At 47.3% G+C, this 12802-nt stretch overlaps 1 protein-coding gene across 3 annotated transcripts in view; it reads right to left on the bottom strand.

Moving 5' to 3' along the window:
• ATG16L1 (autophagy related 16 like 1) overlaps positions 1-11973 on the bottom strand; it is a 36090-nt gene extending 24117 nt beyond the window's left edge. For 2 of the 3 annotated variants that reach the window (XM_027047412.2, XM_027047422.2), the window contains exons 1-5: positions 11673-11972; positions 7907-8000; positions 3750-3855; positions 2946-3019; positions 1866-2117 (exon numbers count right to left, since the gene is read on the bottom strand). In XM_027047412.2, coding sequence (XP_026903213.1) covers positions 1866-2117; positions 2946-3019; positions 3750-3855; positions 7907-8000; positions 11673-11787 — 641 coding nt within the window. In that variant the 5' untranslated portion in view covers positions 11788-11972. Of the gene's footprint in view, positions 1-1865; positions 2118-2945; positions 3020-3749; positions 3856-7906; positions 8001-11672 lie in introns of all 3 variants that reach the window. The other variant, XM_027047409.2, reaches the window with a different exon arrangement.
• Positions 11974-12802: the final 829 nt, after the last annotated feature.

Genomic DNA, 12802 nt, shown 5'->3' with positions numbered 1-12802 from the left:
TTTTCTCACATCACTATTCCTAAAACATGTATTTTTAGATGACTTTGTAAAATCCCACTGGAGGAAAATATCCCTATTTGTTTCTCTCCCAAGGGCTCTAGTGCTTTTTCACTATGAGTAATGTGCCGTCACAAAACAACATCCGTGACCAAGTCTCTGTACCAGCTTAGGATGAAGCCTAAAAAGTGGGAACACTTTTCAGGTCCTGCCCGGGTGCCCTTCGGGAGGTGGTGGAACGGGCTCGCCACGAGCAACGTGAAGGCGCTTTTCGTCTCCTTCCCAAGCCTGTGGGGGCCAGATGGACGGACCACATGCGCTCGTGCTTTTGCGAACCCCCTGCACTTCCCACCTGTGCAAGGGCTCGCCTACTCCTTACTCCAATTCCATATCAGGAGATTTACTTGACAATCACATGTCCCATTGATTGCTTTTGTGTTCTCTGACTTTAAGAAATCTGAAAATTTTACACAGTCCACTTTTTCTGTTACTTTTAAAATGTTTAGAAAGTCCTCTTAGGAATTTTTCATACAATAGCAGATAACCAGGTTTTTTTACTTCTACCTCATGGTTTCAGTTTTTACATAGATTCTGAAATCTACCTGAATATGTTATTTGGTAGGAGTAACTATCACTATTACTCTTTAAGACCTTTTCCTATTTTCATTCTTTTAGATTATTAACGGGGGTTTTCAAATTCTAAACTACTGACCCAGGGCTTTAAAATCATATGTTCCAAGCTCTGGTGAACACTAAGTGCTAGTTTTTCTCAGGGGATTTTCTTAGGCTTTCTAGGTGGATCAGCATGACCCCTCTCCAGCCCCACCCGCTGCTTCTAGTACCTTGCGTTCCGTGTCCTGGTTCTGATGTGTTAGGGACTCTGTGGGAATTTTCAACACACATTTCCCTCCACTGAGACGGACTCCTGGGGTCTGAGATGGGAGGCTTCCCCGTTAAGTACACCATCAGCTACTGGCTGTAGACAGGTGTTTTTATTAAAAGCTTCTGTTCCAAGTTTAAGGGTTTTTATCAGGACTGGGAACTGAGTCTGAACAAATGGCATTTTGGGGATCTACTAAAGTGGTCATACTGTTTATCATGCAAGGTGATAGACTTAATTGATCTCCTAATGAACCATCTTTTCATTCCTGGGATAAACCCTAGTAGGAAAAAAAAAAAGTACCAGTGAAATTTGAGACTTTGGAATTTCCCATCTATATTCATGCGAGATTAGATCGTACCCCTCTTGTATACTAGCCAGAACCTTGTATGGGTCTGGACAGTTTTATGAAGTTAGGGGTGGGGGAAATTCCAATCTTTTTTGAATTCTGCTTTACCTTATACTGTTCAAGAATTGGCTTTTCTGGGGCTCCTGGGTGGCTCAGTTGGCTAAGCATCCAACTTTGGCTCAGGTCACGATCTCATGGTTCATGAGTTCAAGGCCTGCATCGGGCTCTGTGCTGACAGCTCAGAGCCTGGAGCCTGCTTCGGATTCTGTGTCTCCCTCTCTCTGTCCCTCCCTTGCTCACACTCTTGTCTCTCAAATATAAACATTTAAAAAAAAAAAAAAAAAAGAAAGAAAGAAAGAATGAATCAGCTTTTCTCCCAGAAAACTGAAAGAAACTAGCAAAAACCGTACAGGCCAAAAACCTTCTGGAAGGTAATCCTCTGCTCAGCCACAAAAGTGTTCTTATAAATGCAAATCTCTTCTATATCCACCACTGCTATTTCTAATTTGACTAGTGTTTTCTGACTGTCTCATTCTGTCCCCCATCATCAGAGCTACAGATTTAGGTTTTTTTGTTTTCAGAGAACTAGGCTCTACTTCCCCAAAAACGGAAACCACTAACAGTGGACTGATGTCTCACCTTGAATCCTTCTCATTCTCTGCATTGAGGCGGTTGGCTTCCTGGGCTTTCTCGGCCATCCATCTGGTGACCAGCTCCTGGTTCTCTTCAGTAGTTTTCCTCAGTTTCTCCTCCAAGGCAGTAAACGTGATCTGCAGGGCATCATACTCATCCTTCAGGGTCTGGTTGGCTCTTTCGAGGTCCTGAAGCTTACCACGCAGTTCTTGGCACTCCGTCTCCAGGTCAGAGATGGTCTGCAAGCACTCTGCAATTCTGAAAGCAGGACACAGAGAGGAGGAATGGCACCACGCGAGAGCCCTGTGCCATAGACCCTGGCCAGGTACGTGAGCACGGGCCCCCAACAATCACCTCAGCCAGCACACCTGGTGCCATGGAGGACTCTTACTTAGCCCAGCCCAGCCCAGCCTCAGTGGTTTCCAGGACAAGCCCATTAGGAGAGGAAATATGTAGGGTGAAATTCATCCAGGTGATGAATGACTACAAAAGCAGGATCCCCAGAGGGAGCTTTGATGCCTCAAGTGGGGGCTTAAGAGGAGGCTGGAAATTCTGCACATTCTATTGATTCTATCATTCATGGAGCAAAGATGCCTTTCTAAGCCTCTGGAGACCCCTGTCTGCAGAGAAAGGGAAAAAGGCACAGATGAAAGACAGGCTCCCCTCCAGCTCAAACGTCCTAGGACTGGGAATCCCAGGCTTCTCCCTGATCAAGAATAGTCCTGCCCACAAACTCATCCCTGTTCCCAAGGGCCACACACTCACATATGCTGGCCGCATCTCCACCACGGAAAACACCGGCTGCCATAATGCAGTGCCCACAGGGAGAGCCATGAATGCTTCAGGAACACTCCAAGGGCCAAGGGTACTTCCCAGGGGTGTGCTGGGAACCTGGGAGACTGAGGGCACTGTCCTTGCCTTTGTCTCCCTTAGAGCAGGTAGGCTGTGCATGCACAGAAATGACACTCTTGCTGAGCCCGGTGTGGCTCCCATCCACCAGCCATCACCGCCGGCCCCGCCCACCGGCCGACAGTAAAAGGACAAGTGCAACCCATGACCAGTCCCAGAAGGGTCGCCTCTACTCACTTTGCTTCATTCATCTGCATCTCCCTATCCTTCTGCTGCATTTGGTTATTCAGGTCAATCACCAACTGAGCTAACTGGGGAGGAAAGAACACTTTCATCAGTGAGAGATTTCAGGACCTCAGCTGGAAACTAAACAACAGTGGGTTACTCTAGAAAACATGCCCGTGGGATTCGGCCCAGGCACCAAGAAGAAACGAGCTAGGTGGCAGCGAGGAGCAGAGGGGTCAATGGAGACACTCATGGGAACGATGTGCGCTCCCCGCCTGCCGACGGCAGCCGTGGGCAGACGAGAAGTGCTACAGGTTCCCTCTGAGGACACCTGTCTGCACCCCCCACCCCTGCTGGCCACCTTTTCAAACCCTTCAGCTGATAAAATGATCAACTGAGCTGAACTGATAACTTTTTCTTTTTACAATTTGCCATCAGACCACCACCCAGGATAAACACAGCCCAGAACTTTTTCATTCTTTCTAATGAACTTTTCTGAAATTGCAGGGTTCACTCTCAAATGCTTTAGGAAGGTATTAGACCTTCGGTAGAACAAGCAGCAAGCTCTTTCCTTCGAGGTTTCTCCACTTATACCTGTCATGTCACCTGTGAGTGTGGCAACCAGCAGTTATCCCACGGGCTCACCCTTCTGCTGGCGGAGGGGAAGACCTCACCTTTCCCGATGCTGCGTTCTCAGAGACAGGCCGATGCCCCAGGCAGCTGGGATGGCTGCTAATTCTAGTGTGCCTGCCCACCTGTTCCCCCACCACAGGGCCCGCACAGAGCAGAAGACAGATGGGGAGCGGCTATCGGTACCTCCCCACGTTTCTTGTGTAATTCAGTCAGTTCTTCTTGGTGTTTAATCCTCAGCTGGGCCATTTCTTGTAGCTGACCATCATTCCATGCACCGTCGTGGCCAGGACTAAATCCCCAAACCAGGAAGACGAAGAGAACGTGCAAAAAAGAGAGGAAAGGAAAAAAAAAAATCAGACCTCAAACCTCTTCGATCAGGCAGTGAACAGTAACTTCAGAATTTCAAACCTGCACATGACAACATAGCCAGTAAAGCAGTTCAGTTCCTCCAAGCAATGGAGTTCTACAAGGCAGGAAACATGAGACACTTGGTAAAATAAACCAGCCACAACCCAAACACTGGTCGTGTCAGGAACAAAGCATGGGTTCCAGATGAAGTTTAGGTAAATATGGAGAAGACAAGGTCCATTTATGCCAGGCACTGACCTTAGAGCTGGAAGAAGGAAGTGAACACAAAGCTTTGCTCTCATGCAAGTGAAAAATTTTTTTGAGAGAGAGAAACAGACCGTGAGCAGGGGAGGGGCAGAGAGAGAGGGAGACACAGAATCCGAAGCAGGCTCCAGGCTCTGAGCTGTCAGCACTGAGCCCGATGCAGGGCTTGAACCCACGAACCCCGAGATTATGACCTGAGCCGAAGTTGGATGCTTGACTGAGCCACCCAGGCGCCCCCTTGTGCAACTGATAAACAGTTAAGAGCAGACAACAGACAAGTAAATACATGAAGTCAGATGGTCAGATGTGAAGAGAAACTAAGGGTAAAGAGGGGAACACAGCAACAGGGGTCCTGTTCTATATAGGGCACTCGAAGGCTTCTGGGAGGCAACACATGACTGCAGACTGGAAAGAAGTGAGGAGCAAGCTATGCAGCCCCCAGGGGCTGGAGCCTGACACACAGAAGAAACGTCAAGTGTTGGAAAGGCTCGGAGGCAGTGGCACAACTGGTGCACTCGGGAGAGTGTGAGAGGAGCCCCGCGTGCAGGAGGGTAGAGAAGACGGTCAGGGAGGAGGTGGGGCCATCATGCAGTGCCTCCCAGGCCCCTCTTCGGACCCTGACTTTTCCTAGGCATGACTGGAAGCCACTGTCGTGCTGTGAACAGAAGAGTAACGTATGCTTTAAGAGCACAGCTATGGTTGCTGACTGCAGGGGGGCAGGGGTAGAAATAGGGAGATCAGTTAGCAGGCTGTTACACAGTCCAGCTCACGTCGAGGTGGCAGCAGCGGAGGGAGTGAGAGGTGGTCAGATCCTAGATCCATTCCGAAGAGAGTCCTTGGATTTGCCTTGGACTTGACTGTGGAGTCTACGAGAAAGACAGCAGTCAATGAGGACTCCAAGGCGTTGGGAGCAACTGATAAAACACAGGTGCCACCTACTGAGATGGTTAGGACTAGAGGGGAAGCAGGCTTCGGGGGAGGCCTGAAGAGTGCGGTTTGGACACCCAAGCTGGTATGTGGAGTGGAAACCGGGTGTCAGAGTCTGCACGTCACGTAAAGAGGTCCAAGCTCAAAGAGAGCAAGTAGAAGCTGTCAGCAAACAGATTATATCTGAAACCACAGAACTGAGTTCTGATTCTCTCAGGGCCAATGTGGTTTTGGAGACTTCACAAGGGTTTACATCCTCTCTCAGAAACAGCAGATGACTGAACTGTGGGCTTCCAGTTCAGGGCTGGGGTCTCCGTTGCAGCTACAGATGAGAACCATCAGATGATAGTCAGACGTTTAAACCATCACCCAGGAAAAGCACAAGATGGAGAAGAGGAAGATGCTGGAAAAGTAGGACACCAGCACCCAAAGGGAGGGGGGACAACAGCCTCCTCTGTCTGCCCTGTAACAAACCAGAGGGAAAAGGGAGCAGCAGCATGACAGTCCCTCCTAACTTTACCCTTGATGTCTAAAGCTATTTCTATCACATGTTCTAAGCACATCCTAATACCTCATCCTATGAGGCAACTTAATCCTTCCCCAATTTTAGCCCATGAAGTCGAAGCCAAGAGATTAGAAAGTGGAACACTTTACAAGAAACCATCCTAAACTAGGCAGAAAGGCTAGAAATTATTTGTACTAAATCCTCTTATTTTAATGCAAAGCAATGTGCAATATGCAAATGTAAAACTAGTCCCTTCTTCTAGGACGCTAGCATCAGGCCACTCATACCCCTTAGGAAATGCAGCTAGCTGACAAGGACTCCTGGGCAGCCATGGTCTAAAGCAGTGGTTCTCAGGATCACCTAATTACAGATTATGGTGGCCCTTACCACCCTCATCCCTGCACCCCCAGTTTCTGAAACGGTAAGTCTGGTCGGGGGCCCAAGATTCTGCATTTCTAACAATTCTGCCAGATGCTGCGGTCCAGGAAGCATACACACACACAAAGACAGGACTGAACGATTTCTGGGCTGAGGAGTTTAATGTTAACCTATTCAGAAAGCAAAGGGATTAAAACACTTCAGAAGAGACTCAGATAATTGATCCAGATAAAGCTTTTTAAGCATGGGCAGTAGCGTTTTAAGAATAACTAGGATGAGACAGGCAGAACTTAAGGAGACAGAAGGCAGAAGGAAACAACCAGGCCCATCTTCTGCAAACACCCTTACGACACCATCAAACACCCCTTGAGCTAGTCTCCCCACCGGATGAGGGACAGATGCATTAAGAGGCTGTGAGTGAAAAATAAGCATGCCTGAGTGGGTGACTACCAACAAGGAGGGGCAGGATACTGAGGGAAAAAGGAATCATAGATGACTTGTGGAAAATAAGAACACCATTAATAGAAACAAGGCGGTCAGGAGGAGAGGCCTGATTAGGGGCTCAAGTTTGTAGGAAAGGAAGGACCTCCAATTAAATTACCACTCCAGTGATAGTCAAAAGAATTACTGTGTATTTGTTTATTGCACCTTTCCAAACAAATAAGCTTGGCTGACCAATAAAGAATAAAGAAGTATAATCACCCAGAATCTAACTACATAGAAACAAAGTATTACAAGTTTTCAGTTGACTGAATTTAGATGAAAAAGGTAAAATGGCATTTTCTACACCTAAAATTGACCAGAACACTGCAACTAATATTTTAAATACTACAGTAGCCCCCCCTCCGCTCACGCCCGCCCCCCACCCCCCACCCCGGCCACAGTCAGGCAGGATCTCTTGAATTTATTATTAAGCAAGGACAAACCCTGGGCTGGGCCATCTGTTCCTCTTGCCCACTCTGGTGTGCTGGGAGACCATCTTGTGAAATGAGGAAACATGGATGGCAGATGGTTATACAGCAGATTTAGCTACAGAGATAAATAAATTCAGCCACACCTCACATTTCTGGGTTTTAAAAAAATCGCTGAATTACTACCAACTTGTTTTTGTTGGTAAATGTTAACGGACAGGCAAAAAAGTATATAGATTTTAGAGCAATAATGGGAACTATTCCCATACAAACTCTCATATGTAATATGCAAACGTGATAAACATGGAAAAAATAATAACACTACAGAATGATTCTATGGTAAACTGCTTTTGCTTAAGTCTGGCTATTAGATTTTCTTGGACCTTACCCCCCAAAAAGAAATACAGTTTACATGAATAACCCAAGTAAACATATCAAACTTCCCATTGTGAACACATATTTGCATGTTTAATGAAACAACTTACCCTTTCGGTTAAAATGCAGGTTTCTCCTAATCTTTCTTAAAAAAAAAAAAAAAAAGCTTGTTGCCACCAGCTAGCTTAATTTCACACTCTATTAGAATATGTTGAAATCCACCGAACTAAAAAGGATCAAATAGACCTGTACTATATACGAAGCACTATATATGTTTATGCACCAGGATATAATCCAGTATTAACAAGATTCATGTAAATCTGCTCAAGAATGCTTACTGATGTGATTATTCAGAAAAAGTGGACCCCGAGGCTGAAGAAGGAATTGGCACAGTTACCTGCCTTGAGCAACTTCTCAAGCTCACAGCACCTACTGCTAAGCCTTCTGGGTGGGCATATACCTTCAGAAAAGGATTTTAGGTACTTGGCTTCAGAAGTTCGTATTTGAAAGGAGCAGACACAAACTGGAGCACAGATGCGGTATTCTGTTCGCCTCTAAACGAGCAGTGACAACTAAACGCAGACACGTTTCTGCTGAAGAGACACAAGCGATACAGGATAGTTCCAAAATACCTTATCTCATGCCTGTTGGGGACGTCATGCTTTTCAGCTTGTAGCTTATGGGCCAGCACTGAATGAAGATCTGACTTTTCTAGCAACTTGTTATCTGTTAAAAAAGAGAAGAAAAAAAATTTTAACGGTGCACACCTTATTACTACTTATTATCCTATAAAGATCTGGACCAAAAAAACAACCAGAAGACTAGATAGGTTTCATTTTCAAGAGGCCTCAAAGTCCTAGGTACTGCACTTTGACAGCAAAGGTAGCAACCGTTCAAAACCCAGGAACATACGCTCCTTCGATGCTTCTTGGCCTGAGCCAAAGTCAAAGGAACTCGTGGAAACTTCGCTGCAAGAATGTCCCCCACTTACCTATTTTTAATCATAGGAGTAAAAAAATAAAACGAGACAAAAACCACAACCAAATACAATGGAAAAATGACACGTTACGCACCTCTAAGCAATGCGAAACAGCTTTACCGTATTATTACATTTGGAAAATTTAATTTTTAGATCTGGGCACTAGAGATACAACTATGAAAAGTCCTTGACCTCAAGGAGCTCAAGTATAACAGAGGGTCAAGCATACAAGGGAACAGAAGAGTGATCTTCCCTCATTTGCCTGGGTGGTTTTACGGGTGAAGATGGTGGAGTCCAGGCAGGAGGGCAGGCAGTCATCTGGTAAGTGGCTAGAAATGAAAACTTGGAGCCAGCCAACACATGAACGAGCAGAATGAAAAATTCAGACCTTTTCTTACTGGCAGTGGTGAATTAACAGATTTGAAAAGCAGGCAGTGACATGAATGGAGATTTACTAGTAAGAAGTCAAAGATTATCCTGAAATTCCTTGCTCAGGCGACTGGCTGCAAGATGCTAACGTGTCAAGAACACACGAGTGGAGAACTTAAGAGAGAAACAGTTTTCTTTCTGAAAAGTAACAAAAGTGACAGGAAGCATGGCGCAGGAATTCAAATGACAAGTAGTTAGGAATGACAGTCCACGGGGACTAGCAAGAGGGAAAGGAGCACTGAGCAGAACAAGAGATTGATCATGGCACACCTGCAGAATAGCTACATTTGATGGGGGTTGTCACAAATCCTACAAGTGTGAGATCAGAACCGCTCTAGAACAAAATTTCGATAGGGTTCGTGCCAGTGAGTACTCCTGTCGGAAGGGCTTATCTTTCTTCTAAAAGAGTCTTGAGCCCCACTTCTCCTTTACATGTGGAAAATGGAACTCCTGGACAGAAACAGAAATACTCTTGGTCTAGATTAATTTCATCCATCAGTTCAACAGAACATGGAAATGTCATTGCAACCTTGGGTGTTCACTCACATCAAAGGGCTCTAATAAGGTCTTTAAAGTGTCACACCAGAGCTTGGTGCCCTAGGATAGTCAGGTCTTAAAAAGGACAGGAGGCATTCCAGAGGGATCCTGCTTCAAAGTTCTTCGCACTAAAGAGAAGGATCCAGGGGCACCTGGGTGGCTCAGTCGGTTGAGCAGCCGACTTCAGCTCAGGTCATGATCTCGCGGTCCGTGAGTTCGAGCCCCACGTCGGGCTCTGGGCTGACAGCTCAGAGCCTGGAGCCTGTTTCAGATTCTGTGTCTCCTTCTCTCTGACCCTCTCCCGTTCATGCTCTGTCTCTCTCTGTCTCAAAAATAAATAAACGTTAAAAAAAAAATTAAAAAAAAAAAAAAAGAGAAGGATCCAGCTGAGGGAGAGCTGCCACCTGTCCCTACAGTCTCTTTTCATCTTTCTCTTTAGGCTCAGGCAGGAACTGAACTTGACTGGCCTGGGAAGGCAAGAAGGAGTGGAAGGTGTTCCACAGGCAAACTGGAAGTGACCTCCCCAATGTCCAAGAGAAAAACTTAACAGGCAAAGGTTGTCTTGCTCTCCAGCCCTCGAACTACCTCTCATCTCAGTCGGGGCTCCTAGCCCCTCAGGCATGCGCTACTGACTACAGCTATTTAATGATGGGTTCCCTCTCCAGGATGGTCTCCTTCCGACTTTCCTCCTACATCCCCCCCACCCCACCGAAATGTCCACTGTCAATGCAGAAAAACCATTCGATCTCTGTCAGTACAATTACAAGCAACTTCTGTTTATGGGCTATTATGCAGATGGCTTTCAAAGCACTCACACACACAGTTTTTATGAAGCAGACAGGGCAAGCTTCACCTGCATTTTATAGATGCAGCAAACCAGACCCAGAAAGGTAAGTGAAAAGTTCAGCAAGGTGTGGAGTCAGACTTCCAGTCCAATGTGACTTTCGGTATGTGTTAGCTTTTAAGATTAAGCATTCAATAAATACCCGACCACCCGAATTTATGTAACCCACGTGCATTTGAGTTGGAAGGGTTCCCTGTGCGTCTGGCAGCCACATCTCTTAGAGTAAAAGGAATTCGCACAACAGCACATCACCTCTCTTTCCTTCCCATCTTTTTTAAGAGGGTGGATTCAGCGAAAGCGAGGAAGGGTCATTTCTTGGGGGCTCCAGCGAGAAAAACAAAATGCAGGGGCTCCTGGGTAGTTCAGTTGGTTAAGCATCTGACCCGCTCAGGTCAAGATCTCATGGTTCGTGAGTTCGAGCCCTGCGTCCGGCTCTGTGCTAACAGCCCAGAACCTGGAGCCTGCTTCAGATTCCGTGTCTCCCTCTCTGTTTCTCCCTCGTTCATGCTCTGTCTCACTCTCTCAAAAATAAGTAAACATTAAAAAAAAAATTTTTTTTAATGCAAAAGTTAGGACCCATCACATCCGTGTTCAAATCCAGACTCCAACACGAATCTGCATGCCTCCCCAAAGAAATACTTAATCTCTCTTAGCCTGGGTTTCCTAAGGCAACACTAGGACCTGCCTCATAGAATTTTCAAGAAGATAAAGTGAAATAACACATACCACACATTTACCACAGCACTCAAACTAGCCCACATATTAGAAATACTTGGGGAGCACCAAAAACCACTCATACCCCTGTCCCACCCTAAATACTGCAATTTAATTGGTCTGGGCTTTTTAATTCTTAAAAAATCCACGTCATACCAACGTGCACATAAGATAGGGAACCACTGATTTAGCACAGTCAGAATTCAATACCTCTATTGCTTTGAACCTCATCATCGACATTAACTCCAGACTTTTCTCCAAAGGGCAGATGAAACCATAGGACTGAAAAGGGCCCATTTCTTCCCCCAAATGTGTCATCAGTTAGGTAAAATTGGGAAGGGGGCAAAGAAACGCTCATTAGGACTCATCTAAGGGTACAAACACTTTTGTCCTCAAAGTGCACAGGGGTGGAGAGAGGAGGAATCCACCTCTTCGATATTGAAGTTTTCAGTAATAGTAAAGACCACAACGTCCCACCTGAACAGTAAGACTCAAAACCTGTAACAGTTAAAGAACACCGAGGTGGAGTAAAGACGAGGTCTGAGGACTCCAAGGCTGAACATTTCATTACACTAAGAGGACAACATCAGTTGTGCGAGTTAAGGCTTAAAGTCGGTGACCGCTTCATAACACGAGGCCGAAACGGGCCGTTTCCGGAGCCTATTCACGTACACAAAGCGCGGCTGCTGGATTTCCAAGTACAAGCACGAACGGTGCCTGCCCCTGGAGAACACACAGTTTAGTAGGGAAACCGTCTACAGTGAAAGAGAATAAGATCCAAAAAAGGGTTGGGGCGGCCACAAGGCGCGCGGGCGTCGCCAGGGCTCGGCCTCGGCTTCCCGCCGGCTCTTGCGGGGCCCCGCCCGCCCACTCCCCGCACCCGCCCGCCGCTCACACTGCAGGATGATCTCTTCAAATGCCTGCCTCTGCAGCCGGTCCCGCCGCCTCAGCTCCTCCGAAATGTGGCGCTTCCAGCGGGGGAAGTCGGCGGCGCGGAGGCCCGACGACATTTCGCGCGCTGTCGCCCCGGCGCCTCAGCACCGCCAATGCGAGCGGGGACTGGCGGCCGCAGCCCGCGGCATGGGGCGACTAGCTGGCGCGGGAAGGCCGGCGGCCCGGAGCTCGCTTCCACCACACACAGGCCGCCCCGAACGCCGTCCGGGACGGTCTTCCGGCTCTTGCAGGAAATGGTGTGAATCTGGGCCGGAAGACCCGCCTCCTCACCCGACGCCTGACGCCACACGCACGCGCGAGGCCGATGGCGGCGCGAGGCGCTGGGTATTGACGCCCTCCCGAGGCCGGAAGAGCAGGGAGCAGGGAAGCGGCCGCTGGGAGGCGTGCGGGCTACGCTAGAAGTTCAGTTGCGGGCGGGAAGGAGACCGGGAGGGTGCCGCCGGCCAGTTTAAGTTAACTTCTCTGCCTCCCCCCCCACCGCCCCGCGATTTATATTTTTCTTGGCCTGCCTCCCTTTTCTTCATCGCGTCGTTTACAAGCAGAAGTGGGAGCCACTCCCCACTTAGTAGCTGAGTGACTGTAGATGAGCGGCAACCTCGCTAAACCTCAATTTCTTAATCTGTAAAATGGGGACCCTGCTGATATCTACCTCACAGGGTTGCCGTGAGGATTAAAAGGAATAACCTATGTAATGCAGTGTACACCGTACTGTACCTGGTATATTGCAAGCCTAACTTCACCTAGACCACCGGTATCTTCCAAGGCCTACCCAAAGTCTGGCTGCGCTGTACTTTAGCAAGCGTGTCCCGTTGCCCTTGGGAACTTTTTTTTTTTTTACAACGAAGACATGGAATGCAAAGAACGGTTAAAGAAAAATGTAAATAGATTGGCTATGTTAAAGATTAGAAGCCTAGAAATTATCTATGATCTAACAGTAAATGGGTTCTTAGAAGATAATCTAAGGGTGCGGAATGTAAACAAGAGGAAGAGGCCAGTAGATACTGAAAATGGTCAGTGGAAGACAGTTTCTTGAGAAGATGGCATCTGTCAACTCAGAATGGAAATGGCCTG

The sequence above is a fragment of the Acinonyx jubatus genome, chromosome C1 (genome assembly GCF_027475565.1).
Source record: "Acinonyx jubatus isolate Ajub_Pintada_27869175 chromosome C1, VMU_Ajub_asm_v1.0, whole genome shotgun sequence".
NCBI classification, from domain to species: domain Eukaryota; kingdom Metazoa; phylum Chordata; class Mammalia; order Carnivora; family Felidae; genus Acinonyx; species Acinonyx jubatus.
This window is presented reverse-complemented; position numbering and strand designations above follow the sequence as displayed.